The 17,932-nt window shown below is 40.5% G+C and overlaps 1 protein-coding gene across 2 annotated transcripts; it reads left to right on the forward strand.

Annotated features, from left to right (window-relative positions):
* The first annotated feature begins 836 nt into the window (after window positions 1–836).
* zgc:171844 (uncharacterized protein LOC100151763 homolog) lies at window positions 837–13,984 on the forward strand. 2 transcript variants are annotated; one of them, XM_061711980.1, is made up of 7 exons: window positions 837–1,213; window positions 5,254–5,374; window positions 5,473–5,500; window positions 8,163–8,220; window positions 10,099–10,213; window positions 13,141–13,211; window positions 13,756–13,984. In XM_061711980.1, exons 1-7 carry the CDS (start codon window positions 1,135–1,137, stop codon window positions 13,872–13,874), a joined length of 591 nt encoding a protein of 196 aa, XP_061567964.1. In that variant the 5' UTR covers window positions 837–1,134; the 3' UTR covers window positions 13,875–13,984. The 2 variants fall into 2 exon arrangements, with proteins under 2 accessions (XP_061567964.1, XP_061567965.1); XM_061711981.1 differs by lacking the exon at window positions 5,473–5,500 and having other exon boundaries at window positions 8,147–8,220.
* The last annotated feature ends 3,948 nt before the right edge of the window (window positions 13,985–17,932 follow it).

Genomic DNA, 17,932 nt, shown 5'->3' on the forward strand with positions numbered 1-17,932 from the left:
TTAGATAGGAAAAGTCGGTATGCTGGAGTTTGGCTTGAACTGTTGTGGGAAATCCCTCCAATGGGAAGCTAGAAGAGAAACACAACTGTATAAAAATGTAGAACAATTTTTGGAAAATTATTACTGTAAACGAGTATTTGGTTAATAATCTAAAGAGAGTTCCAAAGAAAAATGTGGGACTTTTTTACTTTGTTTCCATCCATCCATCCATCCATCCATCCATCCATCCATCCATCCATCCATCCATCCATCCATCCATCCACACAACATTACAATACATCACATTACAGCATAGACATACAAGACATAAAACAAACACAGACATCTTGCTCACCCCCTCCAACACACAACCCCTACCCACATAAGTCTAGTTACAAAATAGACTAATTGAATAACCAGAACAATGAAATAAATATAACAGAACAGAGAGAAACAAAATAAGTAGAAAAAAGGACAAAAAATACATAAATAAATTAAAAAATAGGCAATTTGCTTTAAAATGAGAGTATAATGACAACTTAAAACAATGAAAAGAAGTAATAGAATGCAAAAAGAGAGGAAGATTATTACAGTCTGATGGAGCTTTAAAATTAAATTATCTTTTACCAACCTCTTTTGAAATTCTACGAACAAAGAAAAAGGAAAATTCATATGTCTGAGTTAGTATGGAGGGTTATATGATTTCTTTTAAATATGGAGGACAGTGTAAATAAACACATTTAAAAAGGAACTGAAGCCAGTGAAAAAAAAGTTTTTTTGTTGTTGTGTTTTTGCAGGCTCAGCATTGAAGCGTTGGTGTTTAGTCGTCAGGGGGCGCCTCTGGGTGCGCATCAGCATCAGCGCGCCTCTGTGGTGACTGAAGGCTGATTTATGGTCCGCGTCACACCAACGCAGAACTACGTTGCGCGTCGCTCCGTACCTTTCGCCGTAGGCTACGCCGTCGTTTTAACGCAGAACCATAATTCAGCCCTGACTGTCTCCAGCATCAGCTGGCGGCTCTTATGTCCCCTGGATCTGCTCTCACGTTAGGACAACGCTGTTTCCAAGCGTATTGATGTTTATCTGAAAGCTGCACGAGGATCTACTTTGAATTTAACCCAAAGCTTAGAAAAACGTTGTTATTATTGGAAGAGTATGGAAAAAGAAAGAAAACCCTCCCAACAATACGGAGCGCTGGAAAAGACGCAGGTGGACGGAGAGAGGGAGAAAGCAGGTGAATTATTAGCCAGAACTGAAATGAAGCCACGTTTTTGGTTGGTGTTTGACCTGCTTCAGAAATTGAAACCACATTAAGCAAAAGCCTACTGTCACCAGAGATAAGTGGAATTTGACTATGATTTTATGATACTTGAAACAGTAAAGTTTCTTTTACGAGGACATCAGATTATGTTTTTATTGTATGCTGTTGCATGGATGTTGATGGCTTAAATTATTTTCATTCATTCTTTTTATTTCTTAACAGTCTTTAAATATATTAAACCAAATATGAAATCTCAGAATATTCTTTCCAACTGGTTTTTGCATTTTTTAGGAAAAGGCTGTTCTTCAATTTGACTGTTTAACTTAATTTGTGGTTGAAACGGGAAACATTCCTTCTTTTGGTCCATAGTGTATATTTATGAATATTATTTAATGATGTGACAGTTATTGGTCTGACATTACAGGTCAGAGTTGAAAAACTGAAAAATACATCCACGTACCGGTAAATGTCATGATGTTGGTTGTTTCATCAAACTGTGCAGAGATGTTCTCTTTAATGTTGACGAAGAAAAGCTGAACTTTTAAATAATGTCAACACACATCACCAACTTTGACCAGCATTTTAGGCATTAAGGTAGGCTGCTCTGCATGTGCACACCAGAAACATGAGTTTTGTTTAATTATGTACATTTTACATTTTCTTAAATGTCCCTCCCCAGTGTGCAGAGATCTGAATATTTCTCAGAACCATCCCTCTTTGCTGCTTCCATCCTGTTCTTTCTCTTCTCGAGCAAACGCCAACTGTGAATTAAAAGTGTAAGCACAAGGATAATTTATAACGTGACGTTTTTAAGTATCAGGTGCCTGTGTGACAAGCTGCCAGACATGTGACTTTGACCTGAGAACCAGCAGGCATGAACGCCTCTTCAAGCTGCTGTAGCTCATTATATTTGATATATGTTAAACCTTTAATATCCTACTGGTTTTTAGCTCCGTTTTTTTTCTAATTAATAGCAGTTATAAAGGCAATAAAAAATAAAATAAACAATGAACATGCAAACAACTAAAACTGCATATTTAGAAACCCCTGCTGCTGTGTAGCTACTTTAATGAAAAGTGACAGTGTGAAATTAAAAGCCAAGAACAGTTTGTGCAGAATGTTTTGAGCCTGTCAAAGTGGTTGAAACCAGAAAAAGTGAAAAGACTACATCCAAGCTGCTTTAAGGCTGAAAGCCTTAATCACTTGCTTTATTTCCTCATGTGGCAACACTCATTAAGATGAAGGTCTTGATGGTCTCACCAGCTGGATTCGAGACGTTTGAGGGGTTCTGTACAAATGTTCCTGTTATTTACAATGAATCACCAAGATAGACACGTCTTTTCACACAAGTTCAGGTAATTAAAAGCCAATCCAAGCTGGATGACTCATCCTCCCTGGTGGAGTGGGAGGCTGCAGGAGGGGTAGTGTCATTGTTCAGGGATGCTTTTAGAGCTGAGCAAAGAATATCACAAGTTTCAGCATCTCCTTCACTAATTGCTTGAGATCCAGGTGTTTCCACTTTTTCCCCCATTTGATATTATTAGATTTATTTTTAAGGAGATTACATTGTTTTTGCCATCATGATGGGAGTAGGGGTGATATTTCAAAACAGTTCATTTCAAAATGTCACCTAACCAAAAGCAAACTGTCATGATGACACAGATAGTGGACTCAATCTGAGGACAAAGGCAGAGGTTGGTAGATGAGTAAATTCAAAGCAAGGTGCTGCAGAGGCAGGGTCATCCAACAGTCTAAGAAAACATGGGTAGAAAACACGTACATGCTCCAGTCTTCTGTTAAGCTAAGCCTGAATCCAGAATAAACATTGGTATTGTCAACTGTAAATTAAAACAGAATACATTGATTTGCAAATCTCACAAGTTTATTCATTATAGAACATGGAAAATGTATGTTAAAAGTGACACATTTCAGCATTTAGTCATAAATGAAATATTAAATCATTTTGCATTTGATGACAGCAGTGTGTCTCAAAAATGTTGGGGCAGGGTGATGTCCCCCACTACACCCCCATGCATGTGTGTGAACTGAGGGGAGCAGCTGCTGAAGTATGAGAGGGATGCTGTCTCATTCTTGTCTAATGCAGGACTGTAGGTGCTCAAGAATGCTCTTTGTATATATATATATAAATAATACATTTTATTTGTTAGGCACCTTTCACGGCACTCAAGGTTGCCGATATATATATATATATATGTTTCCTGATGCTCCAAATGCAGTCATTTCCATCATAGAACAACTGGTTTTCAACGCAGGCTTTCAATGCAGTGCTTCCCTGCGATATTGGATAACACATCTCATATTTATTTTCTGCTGTGTCCCCAGTGCAGAGATTTCTCCAGATTCTCTAAATCTTTCGATGATATACATGTAGTTGATGAAATATTCAAAGTATTTGCAATTTTACTCAGAGGAACATTAGTCAATAATCGTTTCAGAAATTGCAGATGTTTTTTTCCCGAAGCTGATGGATCTCTGTCCATCTCTACTTTTCAGAGACCCTGATTCTCTACTATAATCTCTTTTTTCCAATCACATCACCAACTTGTTGCCAATTGACCTAATTAGTTGCAAGATGATCATCCACATAAGGCTATCTGTTATGTTTCATATGTCTTATTTCAAATAAAATATGGGTTTTACACAGTCCTAACATTTTCAAAATTAGGAAAAAATGATCTAATTGAAGAAATCCTGACATTAATTAGAATGATTCAGCAACAAATCTTTTGTTGCCGAGGCTGCAGTCGCAGGAGCCTTACTCATCAGATTAAAGTTTCAACATAGTTTATGTAAGTGCACAAATCTAATCATGTGAAGTTTTTTTTTAAAACTTCCTTTTATTGTCCTGTTGGTCATGATAGCGATGACGTGCACAGTTAGCTCGTATCTCTGGAGACGAGTGAGACCTGCAGGAGAACCGATAGCCTGTCGTGGCTGGAGGCATTTCATGGGATTCTCCAGCTGGTTCTGGTTGAAGTTACAGTATGTAGTTTTGGTAGAGTGATCTTATCTTGTATCTCTCTTCTTTTCTGTGGTCTTTTCTGAGAGCCTGGAGATGTGCTGTTTCTATCTTTTGTGTGACTTCTACCATGGGCCTCTCTGTTCTCGCAGCCTGTAAAGGCTACTTGAGTCTGTTCCCTTCAGCCTTGTAAGACCTTCTGAGCATGACGGGGATGTGTGTTTCTCTGACCTTTAAGACAATCCGGCAAATAGTCTGAATGCTGTTCGTAAAGTTCACTGGTGCACATGACGAGTCGGAGCTGAGTCCCTGTGGAGGCTGCTGGGTGGCTTCTTCTGTTGGTCTGACAGGAAAGCAATAGAAATGTTGGTTTATAAAGTTTAAAAAAAGAATTAACAAGCACAAGCAACTGATGTTGATTTGATGGTGCACGTATTTTAAGTAGCCACTAAAGTTAAGGCCCAGAACTCATGTGCAAATAACTCAATCATTCAAGATAATTCAGTTTAACTGCAGCTCTTAAATAAGTGTTTAATTTATACTTCGATGTATCTTAAAACTGAACATTAACAAGCCTACTGTGACACGCTTGAAATCTGCTCACCTTTCCATTACAGGACTGTCTCAGAAAATTAGAATATTGTGATTTTCTGTAATGCAATTACAAAAATAAAAATGTCATACATTCTGGATTCATTACAAATCAACTGAAATATTGCAAGCCTTTTATTATTTTAATATTGCTGATCATGGTTTACAGCTTAAGAAAACTCAAATATCCTATCTCAAAAAATTTGAATATTCTGGGAATCTTAATCTTAAGCTGTAAACCATAATCAGTAATATTAAAATAATAAAAGGCTTGCAATATTTCAGTTGATTTGTAATGAATCCAGAATGTATGACATTTTTGTTTTTTTAATTGCATTACATAAAATAAACAACTTTATCACAATATTCTAATTTTCTGAGACAGTCCTTAGCTCTGCTGATGTGGCCAGTTAAATCTCTTTTGGTTTTGTCTGTTTTGCAGCGGAGGATGTGGTGTCGATGGCCGACTCCACCGTTACCGTCAAGGACATCGAGGGAGAGCTGTGCAGAATTGAGCGGATAAGAAACATCCTCGTGCGGAGAGAATCAGAGCTGAGATATATGTAAGACCTGTTTCAGAAAACAAGTGATGCCAGTCTTTTCAAACCAATAAACAATGATGCTTTTAGTCTAATCATCGTTTTTGTCTCTGCACCTGCAGCAGCCACGACCAGTGGTGCTGTTTTCAGGTCTGTCCTCCTGTACATCTCAAATCAGGAAAACGTTTGATATAAAATGCACATTTGGAAAACTTTTATGCCATTGAAGACGGTATAAACCTGAAATATTTCATGTTTTCTGATTTACTTTGTTTTGTATACCACCATTCTGGCTTCCGTGTTAAGTGTCAAACAAACGGTAGGGTCAGGTTTGATTTGGGTTAGGAGTGACAGAAAGAAACAACGCTAACACGCTTTGAGGAGCAAAGATGGACTGATCTCCCTCTCTTTTCATAGCTTGTTTTATCACCAGTTTTCATTGATGTACCATACAAATGCACTCCCAAATACAAATACAACGGTTTGTATCAGTACTTCAACCAAAACAAGAATCTAAAAGGAAAAGTATTTAATGTTCCTTCCTCCACAGCAAATTGAATAGGAAATGTGGCTGAATGTTAAACTGCAAGAGTTCACCTGCAACCTTTTTTGTTCCTGGGGTTTTAAATCAATGGTCAATGAAGAAACAGTGACATGGTATCTGGCCCTTTAAGAAAATATGCTTCATATATATCTTTTGCCATTGTGTTTCCCCCTCTGTTGACTCACACAGAGTAAAACTGTGTGGTGCAGCGATGTGAACACCCAAGGATACTGCAGTCCTTTGGGAGTAGTACTGATGGACTACAACTGTCAGACACTAGCAGCGGCAGCAGAGGCGGGAAAACGTGGTTTTAAAACAAGCAACAGTATCACAAGCACACTCCCACTCTCACACACACAAATACACACACAGAATGTCTTTTTTTAAATTTCAGTCTCTTTGTGTAAAAGCCTCATTATCCTGATGCATTACAGTGCAGACGGAGCTGGGTGAGAGTGCAGAGATGAGAGGTCTAGAGGTCAGAATGACTGGTGATAAAATTAACGTGAGAAACTGAGCATTAATATTTTTGTTTGGTGTTCTGTTTAGTCTTAGGTCGTCATTGTTTGACCTGATGTGTCTGTATATACTGGAGGCTGATGACTGAATACCATAGTTTTTACAAGAGCATCAAACTCTCCATCAACTACCCATCTGTTAACTCCTGAAGTGCTGCTTGCTGTATGTCTTTGTGAAGTGGGTGTGTCGGGTGGTTATATCGGCTACAATCCACGCTCAAGGTAATGCACCATTAAATAATGAAAACAATTGCTCAGTTAAAAGTAAAGGTAGTATTTAGCCATACATCTGTAAATTAGTGACAAATTAGCACCATGGATCATGTCCACGATGGAAAATAAAATATTAAATGTTTCATCTACTGTGCTTGATGCCTAACGTCAGTCCAAACTGCAATGAATTCAAAGGAAATTGAAAATGACAAATCAAAAATGAAAACGCGAATGAATAATTGTGTATACAGCTAGGTGGCGCAGCAGGTAGTGCAGCCGTCTCACAGCTAGAAGGTCCTGGGTTTGATTCCCGCCGGGGACGCTGTGGGCGCTGAAGTGCGTGTTAGTTCTCCCATGACTTCAGTGCCCACACCCTGGGTGGGGTTGGCGAAAGGATCTTTCTGTGTGGAGTTTGCATGTTCTCCCCGTGTTCCCTTGGGTAGCTAATGTGAGCTACCCTCACAAAAACATGCACCAGTCCACATGCCCCCTCTGGCCAACCGGGGCGCCAGATGGGGTGGGGAGGATCCGGCCAGAATAACGTGATCCTTCCACGCGCTACGTCCGGTCAGAGAATCCTCACCCTGTCTGGTGAAAAGAAGCGGTCCGTCACTCCTCAGGTTAAGAAGGAGACCTGAGCTCAGTGTAGGCCCCTCCCTGGGTTGGCAGAGGAGAGCAATGCCCAGGACTGTTACTTAGGTATGAGCACTGGGTGATGAAATGGGTAAAAAATCGGGGATAAAAAAATATTTAAAAAAAACAAACTCCCAGACAGATTTTCTCATTCAAAGTTAATAAAATGTCTCTTTTAAACCTTTTTAAAACAGAACAGAGGAACTTTTTTAGTTTTCAGCATTTTTAGGTCCACATATGGACGATTAAGTTGATTTTTGCAGTGCTCACTGCCAATATTTTATAAAAGTGTTCTTGAATCCATGCAATGATATCTTTGCTTGGTTGACTTTTTGTTTTCAAGAATCCTTTACAGTCCTCCTGTTGTATAGATGCTGTTGTATAGAAGATGCTGGTGTGGTCTGCTGAAGCAACCCCATGCTTGACTCACTCCGTTTTGCAGGAATCGTACTGAAAAATGTGTGAAGGATGCTGAAGTGACGACTATTTTATTAAACAAGCTCAAAGTGTATCAGCTGCAGCCACCGTCCCCTAATGTTTTAAAATTGCCATCAGACCGTGAAATTAATTTTGATACTGTCCAGTGTGATTTATTCACAGAGTGCAGCGTGGTGATGTTATTACAGCTAATCAATCCACAGACCTCGCCAGTGTTAGATATCAAATCTCTGATTTCACACTGTTGCCTGTCTCTAAAGTTTGGAAGAAAATAGTTTCCTGCACTGTAATAAATTCCATGTTTAGGAAACCTGTGGAAGGGAGAACAGGTTCAAATAATGTGTCTACTTTAAGGAGTCTCTCAAAAAGACAAGCTGCTATTTTACCTGAGATGTCCTTGTAATTAATTAAGGGGTAATATTTTCTCTGTATTTTTCCTTTTTTTCTGAGGATGGACGACATCCAGCTCTGCAAAGATATCACAAGGCTGAAACAGGAGCTGCAGAAACTGGTCTCAGTTCCAGGTAAATAAAGGAATGATAATAACATAAAAGCACTTGTAACTATGTGTGTGGTGTTGCCAGCAATACAACGTCCACAGTGGTGCGGCATGTGAGGTCTTTAGTAATCACTTCTTCTCAACCTGAAAAGACGGTGGTTGTGACTGCAGATCCGTTTTTTCTTCTTCTAAATAACAGTTTTCTCTCAAGGTCTTTCACTCTTTGGCTTTTGTGTCAGTGTGTGTGTGTTTGTGTGTGTTAAAATATGTGAACCAATTTTCACATCCCTCTGTTCCCTCATTTTAGATATCTAATACAGAAAATGGTTGTTCTGCATTTTGAAAATATCATTAACAGACTTATATTGTGTTAAAATTGTATACCATTTATGATGTTTGAAGGCTGAAGCCTGATGACCTGAACCATCTACAATGACATTAGTATTATGTGATATGTGCATCACTTTTGGGAATATAGCAGTAAAATGTGATGGCTATATTAATGGTTTTACGGAGGATAAATCTATGTAACTTTGTTGATCCCCTAACCTTTTCTTTTTTGCTACTATGATGATGTAATTTTTAGTTAGTAGCTGAAATGTTTTGGGGTTTTTTTGGCTCTCAATATCCCCTTAAAGTCCTAGTCTTGTCAAGCTTCAAATACTGTCAGATTTTGCAGGAACGGGAACACAAAGGTGTTGCTGCAGCATGACAACCAGAAGCCACAGAATGCTAAGATAACGCTGAATTAAAACAAAGGGAGCAGCTAGAGTAATAAGAAAAACAACACTGAGAGCGAGACTGACAGAATGACAACGGACCAGCAGGGGAGGTGGGAAAAGCTCAACAATATACAAACTTAAACACACAACAATAATACCTTCAAAATAAGATGAGAAAGAAAGCAATCGTTTAACACACAAAAAGGTAAATGAGGCCATGATCAAAACTAAACTGAACAACAGAGTCCTGATGAGAGTAACATCAGAAAAATTAAGATGAATACAGCAAATACAGGTCGTGAATTGAGAAGTGTTTCTAATGTAATTTTTAACACATTTTTGCAACAGCAGGTAAACCTCGCACTGGATTATGGTCAGTGAATGGCTAAATCCCAGCTCTTAACATAGCAACATAATTACCTGTAAAATAGACAGCATGCCATATATTTACTAATACATGTGATTGTTTGATTTTTTTCTGCCATGCAGTGGTCAAAGTACACAAAAATAAAATACAATTCATAACAGCCTTGCAAAAAACAGCAAAAACTGAACAACAGACAGCAAATCATACATGGTAAAACGAAGACCAGCAAGTCAAAAACCTTTACAAATGTCAGAACCACCTGACACACACTTATACTTCCTCGGCATGCAATGACCTCCGCAGACAGAAAGTAATACAGAAAACACTATTTCAGTGGAGCATGTCATAGTCAGAATTTATTCTGACCGCGATGTAACATATTTACAAAATTCCTAATAATCAATGAAATGGGCGAAAATGAAATGTAACCACGTTAAAAGTAACCATGGTAACACACAGCCACCAGGTAGCAATAATAAAACATTATTTAGTAGTTTATTAGATTTGTAATGCTCCCCTTTTAGAAATGTTATATCTGCTGACTGTTGTAGATATTAAACAAGCAGTAAACTTTGATCTATTATTGCCCTGGAAATGCTGCACCATAAAAAAGTTGATTATTTCTGAGGCTGTAAAGTGTCACTCACTAGTTAAAACCACCATAAGTGTTGTTCTGGTCTATCTTCCCTCATGAAGCATGGTATGCTGTTAATGATGTGCTTATTGTACAGTAGGTGCTCACCAACCTGAACTGATTTGCAATTTGAAAGACTTCTGTTGTCCATGTGAGTCTCTTCACTTGGTTGTTAAACAGACAAAGACAAGACCAAAGAGGACAGAGAGAGGGAGGACGAGTTGCTGAGGCAGATCAACAAGCTGGTGGAGACCAGAGACTTCCTTGTGGATGATGTGGAGTTTGAAAGGCTAAGGTGAGACTAAAATGGATGACTACAACTGTCTGTATACATATGGTGGGTCAGTGCCAAGAATGGAAAAATAACCCTTGTTTTGTATGCAGTTTGATGTTGCAGCAGATGTAAGTTTTCTTTTGTGAGAGTTTCATCAGCACTCTTTACAGTTTGGTCTTAGAAACGTTATTGGGACCTGAGACAGATTCTGTCAGAGGACTGAAATCAGCGACAGTGAAGTACAGAAAGACAGACAACGATAGAAGACCATGATGGATTGTGTGTGTTGTTGGATAATGAGTTGGTGTTTGTAGCGTGGTGGGGTGTGTGTAAATGACAGTGTGGTGGATGTGTTGTGATGTTGGGGGTAAACCCCCGAGCAGAGAGACGTAAAACAGAAATGTTGATCTCCAACAATGGTTACCAGTTCTTCAGGCTGAGGCACAGTTGGTACTGGTGTCTCCAGCAGACCTCCACTTGTACTGTACGGTATACTGGATTTCCTCTCAAGCCCATCAGGAACCAGCCAGCTCAGCCAGCCTGCCACGAGCACCGGTAAGTGAAGGTGATGGGCCACCACTCCCCTGGCTGGACAGTAAGCAGACCAGCCCAGAACCCAGGGAGGGCACCAGCCAATGGGACCACAACATATGGAGCACAGGGGACACAACAAATAGGCATGGAGGGGACCCTGGCCCCCACACCTGGTCACTACATCTCACGGGAATCCGGCCGCCTTTGATCCTTCACCAGAAGGAACCGTGCCACAGCAACCCCCCCATTGCACCAGCACCAATAGCCCACCCGGCAACAGGAGGGGCGGTGGGGGAGGAGAGCAGGAGGTAGGAAAAACAAGGAGACCCAGGACCACCAGGATGGCCCCATATATCTTTCCCTCAGGCAGGTCAGTGACAAAGTGCCTTGGAACCCCAAACTCAACCATATATGATGATGATATGACGTTTAGGTCGTTTTCTAACTTTTGATTAGAAAACAGTGGATGTCAGTCCCACCAAACCAAGGGAACCCCAACTAAGTGATTACTGTAAGATAGGTATATGCATTAAAAGGAGGGCAGGAGTAGACGGGGGCATGGTAGGAGGATCGCAATCCACTCCTGTTTCAGAGCCTCCCCACTGATTGTTCCCCGAGACTCCCACTGAGTCAGTACCGCTAACCCTACCACATAGTGTGATAACCTGTTTCCAAATGCTCTTATCTAGTAATGTGCATCAAAAGAGGCGTGACAAGAACTCAACCCAGAGATGTGTGCTGTGGACAGAGTGGCAGCCCGGTTCCTCAACCCTGCATTCCTAGCCCCACTTGCACAGGCAGGGTTACAGCCCTGAGCAGTTTGGGATGGAGGGCCGACCCAGAAAACCTAACTGGGAGCAACTCAAGGGACGGCAAGCCATAGTAGGGGAGCACCACGGACATGAAAGGTGTCTCCACCCACACCAGCATCCTGGAATCCCCACCCCATTGGCCAGAGGGACTTGAGCCAGACAGGGACAGCGTTAAGCTCCTTTTCTATTATACAATTTTCGACTCCACTTGCCTCAGTCTCATTAGTTTTTCAGTTCAGTTCTGAACCCCCTCAATGTGGCTGGGGCCTCATTCTGGTGCAGCGTTGGCCCATCAACCTCCCCATGGATGCAGCCGTCGGCCACGAGGCACAGAAACGTGTGGACCGCCTGAAGCACCACGGAGTAGGTTTACTTGCCATTTTTCGTTGTCTCAAAGTTTAGCTGTAACGTAAATATCGCGTTATTATTGCTGGATTTTGAATAGAGGAGGTGTGAAGAAGTTGCTCTCGAGACTCACCAGAGACATTACTTGCTGGCCAATCAGTGGCCTGAAGCCTGGTGACGTTGCATTTTCAGCCCGACTCAACTCGGTTACATCCCCAGCCAAGTAGTACTATCAACCTGAAAAACCCTGAAAACAGTTTAGAGTCAAGCTGAACCGAGCCTCATAGGTACTAGTGGAAATGACCTATTATGGCGCTCTTATACTAGTACCTAATCAGCGCGACTCGACTCATCTCGCCTCCACTCGCCTTGTCCTTGTTTGTTTCTAGACACCCAGATGAGAAGTGGGCGGGTTGGAGCGAAGCTGCTGTGACGTATTTGATTGTGTGATTTAAACAGAGAAGACAACACGAAAGATGTAGAACCTGGAGGAGATGATAAATGTGCTGCTGGGTCTGTGGCTTGTGTTCGATATCAAGTTAAAAAATGAGAGTGAAAGAAGCTTCAAGCGGCGATGCTTTTTTTCATTGGTTTGTGTCAGCGCTGATGAAAAGTCAGCTGGTAATCGCGAGCGGCTGAGAAGTGAAATAGCTCCTGGTAGATCTGGTCGTTCCTTATCGCCCGTCTAGATCTCTTTGTAATTCTCTCCTCAGCACCAGGTCTATGAACATCTGCACCTCAGAGTTGGATCACGAAAAAGACTTTTGCGCTGCCATTGCCTATTGAGTAAAATCGCCACGAGCCGCTCTTGTGCTGACTCCCGCTTCCTGACTCAAACGTCTGACGGCCCCGCCCCCCGACCAATCGGTGGCGTGTAGTGTGGTGACGTCAGATGCAGCCCAACTCAGCACGCTTAGAACCTCGGCAGAATAGACACAGAAAAAGTATCTACTCGGCACGCCTCCACCCGCCTCCACCCGTAGTGTAAAAGTGCAAAACAGGGGCGTGGCGAGTCGAGCTGAGTAGGTACTAGTGTAAAAGCGCCATTAGTGATCCCAGCAGCCAGGAGGCCCACAAGGCACAGCACTGGAGCCACTCCACAGGCCATATGATCTTTCGCAGAATTTCTGTGTCACTCCAACATGAAATGAAATGAAAGTTTTTCTCATCTATAACTCAGTGATTTTAAGCCAGATATAGAAAACATAGCATCCGGTTGTTTGCAAGTTAAAATCCAGGAAATTCTCTCATCTACAGAGAAAGAGAAGAAGACAAAGAGATGGCAGCCTTATTCCAGTCTAAATATCCCAAAGCCGTGGCTGAAAAAGGTGAGTTTCATCTGCATTTTGCAAAACGATTTGAAAGTCAGTACGCAGTTCCAGACAGATCAGACACAACATCAACCACTGTTCCTTTTGTCAAGTGAGGGAGCAAAAATATTTAGATGCTGTACGTTGCACACATCAAAGAAACACAGATCACTCCATTAAACACTAGGCATGAGTGGCCTTATTTGAAAGCAGAGACAGACGGTTAAGAGAGTGAAGTGAAAAGGGGATTACCTGAACCTGCAGCAAAGGGACACCAGCCAGTACTCAAACTTGGAGCTGCCATGAGGACCTGTGGTCTGTGTGGTGATGCAGATTTTTGTGTTTGGTGGATCTGGAATTATCAAGGATTCTCGTTTCTCACAGAGGGGACTTTGTTCCTCATAAAGTGTGTGCTTAGACATATTCGCTATTCGGGTACAAGAGGTTAATTGTTTTTTAAAAGCATTCGGCAGGACAGTGAAGGAGCAAATTTTTAAAAATATTTTACTTCCGATTTTCAAGAATATAACCTTTAATGTTTCCCATCCTGTCTTTAACTCAGGTGCTCTGGGAGGTCGATCGGTGGCATCCAAATCCCAGCAGACGTCAGTGCCGTTTATCTCAAAAACTGGGCTAACGCTGCTGAAAGATTGCTGCGGTTTCACCTGCTCCATCATGTAGCTTAGAGTCCAGGGGACTGTGTCCGTGTGTGTGTGTGTGTGTGTGTGTGTGTGTGTGTGTGTGTGTGTGTGTGTGTGTGTGTGTGTGTGTGTGTGTGTGTGTGTGTGTGTGTGTGTGTGTGTGTGTGTGTGTGTGTGTGTGTGTGTGTGTGTGTGTGTGTCTCTATTGTGTGTTTGCACTTTTATAAGAGATAGCGAGATTTATTCTCATATCTGCTCATAAAACTTAAGCGAACATTTCAACATACTTGATGTGATTTTTGAACTGTATTCAATGCAGCAGGGAGGCTGGTTGGCTTCAACCTAACGAGTCTGGCCCAGTTAAAGTAATTGGATATCATTATGGCTGTTTTGACAGTACAATTATCCATTAGTGATGAATTAGAGTAAATGTAGATCTCCCACAGGGAGCAGAATGCACTCGCCAGACTCCCTTTGCTCTAGCTCAGTATTATTATAATGACATTGTTAAGTCTTTTACTGGGGATTATTCTGATAATTGATGAGTCTATTCATAATATGCCTTATGGTCTTTGTAAGGATTTCAACATAGTATATTCTCAAAAGAAAATATATGTACCAATAATCTATTATCATTTTTGCATGACTATAATATCAGTGTTGTTATAATAAAGATATTCAAAACTCCTCTGAGCTTGGGGCATTGTGTTCAACATTGTGTCTTCATTATGAGATCCATCATTTATTAACAGTTTAATCAGTTTATTCACTGATTTATTTTGCTGTGTACACATGACCTCCTGAGTTTTCTGCATGATGGAGGGAAACTTCTCAGTTTCTCAAATGTGTTCAGAAATGCTTTTTTTTTTTAGCTGAGGAGATGATGTAGAGATTTGGTGATGCAAAAGGGGGCTGTTGTTGGCAGGAGTGTTAATATTCCAGATCCTTGACTTAATTTTAGCTGCACATCTAGCAGGAAAGTCAACTGTAGACACAGGAAATGACAAATGAGGTATCCATATGTTCTGAGTAGCTCTATGCTACGCTCTATGTATCAGGAGATCTATTGCTATAATATAGTGAATAAAATGTTATTGACAGTAAAAATAAATGGTTTTATCAATTTCTGGCCTTTTCCAGTCCAGAAGCATTTTAACATTTGCAACCTTTTAACAAATAAACAATTGTCATGGACAGTCATGGACAGATAACCCCAATAACTGAAAGTAAACTTGAATAGCTTTAAAGCTAAACTCCAGGTACCACAGGGAGGGAAGGTTAAAGAAAGCAGTAAAAGCAGGAGTCTAAAAGGCAGCTGGACAACAGGAACAAAGCCTGGTGGGAACAAAAGGGTGATGAGACAATGATGTGGCTTTTATCTCAGCTGAACACGCACAGACCTGACGCACAGTTCAGAAATAAATACCACATAGACAAATAAATGTCGGTGGGTTCTGATATATGCTCACTTTTCTTGGAGATATCAAAGGTGCCTCGAAAAGAATCAACCTTCAAGAAAATAATAGGGTGAGTATAACAAAAAGTGAACAGAAGAATAAATGATTGATGATTTTGATATGCTTTGTGATTTCTTCTTTTCTGTTTCATAGTTTTGTATTTACTTTTAATTTACTTCATTTTTTTTTTTGCTTCGGTTCTTTTCTTTGTTCTTTCTTGTAATAAATTGTCTCATAAACCAATGACAACCAAATGTATGTACTATATTTGAGGATAAATGCCTGAACATAAACAACCAACCTTTTTTATAAAAAAAGAAAAGAAAAAAAAATGTTTTACTGCCATGACAACAAAATGAGTAGTACACAAAGGTGTGTGTGTGTGTGTGTGTGTGTGTGTGTGTGTGTGTGTGTGTGTGTGTGTGTGTGTGTGTGTGTGTGTGTGTGTGTGTGTGTGTGTGTGTGTGTGTGTGTGTGTGTGTGTAGCAGCTGGGAGCATGATTGTTCATTGTAATGAGGAGGAAACCAGATGGCTTCATTTCCACACTTCCTTTCCCTCACACACACACACACACACACACACACACACACACACACACACACACACACACACACACACACACACACACACACACACACACACACACACACACACACACAGTCCGCCGCTGACGCTGGTGACTCACACAGAGAAGATAGATTTATTTCCTCCTCGATCAGGGCCACAATCACGTAAATGGTTCCTAATGGACCATCTGTTCTGAAGACAATATTGATGCATTAGGCCAAACAGGAGACTGATTAGTATGGATATTCAACTTAATGTTTTAGTGCACATGTATATACACACATGGTGTGTTGCTATCGTCTGTACGCCTCTTCTCCAGGCAGGATTGTGATGTGTTTCGTGGTTCAGCTTTCATGGCAGTTGATAAAGGCCATCACAGCTGGCTGCAGATACACAGACTCGTGCAGAAGCAAGCGATGCTCTCGGTTCTCTTTCATTTTAAAGCTACAAGGACTAATCATCCGGCAGCACGCTGTGAAAATGGACATGTTACAGCCAACCCACTGTAATTACATTCTCGTAAAAGCTGCTTGTTCTTGCACTTTCTGCTGGCTCACAGGAAGAATGATACCGTGCCATGCCAACTTTGCTGTCTTTTTTCTTCCTTATGTATTGATTTGTCATCATATTTTTCCCAATTCAATTTTCTTTATAAAACCAACCAGAGGTGAAGTGAGCAAACGGCATCAATGTACTGTTGTGCATACAAGGAGGACTGCATTGATCTGAAGCTGTCTATATTTTATATTTTGTCTGGAAATGACCTCTTATGTTTTATTCAGAAAATAATTAATAAATGACAAGATTTTTGAGTGGATACATGTCAGTCACTGCAAAATATAAACTCAATTTGGGATTTTGGAGACAGGTATAAGATTTTGATCTTTGATTCTAACATAAAACAATCAGGATGTGGTGGAAGAATAGCCATGACAGGAAAATAAAATGACTTTATCAGTTTGCTTGTCTGGAGCATCGTGTATGGCAACACAATGTTTGAAGGGAAAGACATAAGAGAAGCAATTCCTGCTGTCCATCAGTTAGGGAGGAGATTATAAAGTTAATGACTTCTTAGTTAGTTTGCTTCACCTCTAAACTCAGAGGAGGGACTCAGCTGTCATGTTAAATGTTAAAATTCATACCTGTTCAATTAGTAAGAGACTGAATGAGCACGGCTGGGTTGGGAGGGTTACCAGGAAAAGGCCTTATCTCTAGATAAACATGGCAGCACAGCTCAGGTTTGCAACGTTGCATTTGATCAAACGTCAAGACTTCTGGAACAACCCACCAGACAACGGACTTCCATGGAGGTCTTGTTTTGGGCTTAATGGGGTCGGCTCATCATTGCCCTCATTTAGCCTGAGAAAGATGTCTTGGTTTGTCTTTAGTAAAAAAGAAAAGGCAGTTTAATAAAAGACCAAGGTGGTAAAGTCAAACAGCACACCCATGAGGCAGAAAACTGCACACGTTTTTAAAGCATTTAAAGCTTATTTTAGGAATCGTATGAAGTTAACAATAATTCTCAGATTTAGATCTGAATCAAATATACTTGTGATTCAGAACTCAGACACACAAAAGAGCTGAAATGGGCAGTCTGGAGAAGAGAGCCTTTCAAACCTGAGACAGCAGTTTGTTCATGAGGAGTGGACCAGGATACCTGCCTGCAGGTGCAGAACACTCATGGAGAGGTACAGAAATGGCTTCATTGCAGTGATTAACTGAAAAGATCAATCACTGTCAGTATTTATTCATCTATTTGTTTGTTTATTTGAAAGATCCTATTTAACCACAATTCAAAATGATTTTCTGATTTTCATTAGTCATTATCATTAGTTACTGTTTGGCTTAAGGTTTTTCTCCCACCAGGGGAATTTTTTACCTGCCAGTATTTATGTTATGTTTATGTAATATTTGCTCGGGGGTCATGTTCTGGGTCTCTGGAAAAGCACCTGGAGACAACTTCTGTTGTAATAGATGCTATATAAATAAAACTGAATTGAACATGTTAAGTAAATGAATACTTTTGTCTGTTTTTTCTGATTTTAATGGAAGGGTACTCACAAATGTATCCAC

Source organism: Cololabis saira, chromosome 21, assembly GCF_033807715.1.
Source record: "Cololabis saira isolate AMF1-May2022 chromosome 21, fColSai1.1, whole genome shotgun sequence".
Taxonomy (NCBI): Eukaryota; Metazoa; Chordata; class Actinopteri; order Beloniformes; family Belonidae; genus Cololabis; species Cololabis saira.

Coding starts and splice junctions, on each gene's coding strand:
- zgc:171844 (XM_061711980.1), top strand. CDS start 1,135: ATGGAAAAAGAAAGAAAACCCTCCCAACAATACGGAGCGCTGGAAAAG. Junction 5,501..8,162: donor ACCAGTGGTGCTGTTTTCAG/GTCTGTCCTCCT, acceptor GACGACATCCAG/CTCTGCAAAGATATCACAAG. Junction 13,212..13,755: donor CAAAGCCGTGGCTGAAAAAG/GTGAGTTTCATC, acceptor TCTTTAACTCAG/GTGCTCTGGGAGGTCGATCG.